Source organism: Plectropomus leopardus, unplaced genomic scaffold (genome assembly GCF_008729295.1).
Source record: "Plectropomus leopardus isolate mb unplaced genomic scaffold, YSFRI_Pleo_2.0 unplaced_scaffold94376, whole genome shotgun sequence".
NCBI classification, from domain to species: domain Eukaryota; kingdom Metazoa; phylum Chordata; class Actinopteri; order Perciformes; family Serranidae; genus Plectropomus; species Plectropomus leopardus.
This window is the reverse complement of record NW_024704090.1, coordinates 1-969: the sequence shown is the minus strand read 5'-3', so window position 1 is coordinate 969 and position 969 is coordinate 1. Positions and strand designations below refer to the sequence as shown.

Sequence of the window (969 nt, the reverse complement as noted above, 5' to 3'; positions counted from 1 at the left end):
ACTGTACCAGTAGGCATCGTTGGACACCAGAGTGGAGTCTGCGATGGTGGAGTTCCTCTCACTGAGCACGCTGTTCCTGCAGGGAGGAGCCGCTTTGCTGGGTTTGGGTTTCTGACACTTGAGCACGATGGTGACCAATATGGTGATGAGCAGCAGAAATGACACCGAGCCCAGACCGATGACCAAATACAGGTTGAGGTCTGAAAAGATGTCATATTCTAGCGGCACCTCGGTCATGTCAGAGTAGGCCTTAACGGCAGTCTCCACTGTGGACAGCTTGATGGTGACTGTAGCAGAGAGAGCAGGCTCCCCGTTGTCCTTGGCAACAACAACCAGTCTCTGGTGGCGCGGATCTCTGTAACTGAACATCCTCATAGTCCGGATCTCTCCGTTGTACTGGTCCAGACTGAACAAGGTGGCGTCAGTCACCTGTAGAAACTGGTAGGTGATCCGAGAGTTGTGCACCGAGTCTGTGTCTAAGGCGATCACCTTGGCAACCAGAGAGCCTTTATCGGTGGATCTGGGGATCTTTTCCTCCACCACCGAGCCGTGCGCGCGCCACGGAGACACAATCACCGGAGCGTTGTCGTTCTGGTCCACGATAATGATGTGGACCGTGACGTTACTGCTGAGTGGAGGAGAGCCAGAGTCTCTTGCCTCGATGTGGAAAAGAAACTCCTTCTCGATCTCATAGTCAAAGGTTTTGAGTGCGTAAAGGTTCCCGTTCTCTGGATTGATGGAGAACAGCATGGACATGGAGGTGTTGGCTATCTCCTTCTCCAGGATGAAATAAACTAGATACTGGTTTTCATGGAGGTCAGGGTCAAACGCAGTGAGTGAGCTGAGCAAGGCTCCAGGTGCGTTATTCTCCATCACACGTATAGTATAAAATGACTGAGGGAACTGTGGAACATTGTCATTAACATCCAGCAGTTCTAACGTCATAGTTTCATTGTCAGATAAAGGAGG

At 51.2% G+C, this 969-nt stretch overlaps 1 protein-coding gene across 1 annotated transcript; it reads right to left on the bottom strand.

Moving 5' to 3' along the window:
* Positions 1 to 3: 3 nt before the first annotated feature.
* On the bottom strand, positions 4 to 963 carry LOC121940818 (protocadherin alpha-C2-like; the record flags this gene model as incomplete). The annotated part of the gene is made up of 1 exon (XM_042483501.1): positions 4 to 963. A coding segment is annotated over one exon (960 nt), but the record flags the coding sequence as incomplete, so codon positions are not given.
* Between the last annotated feature and the right edge of the window lie 6 nt (positions 964 to 969).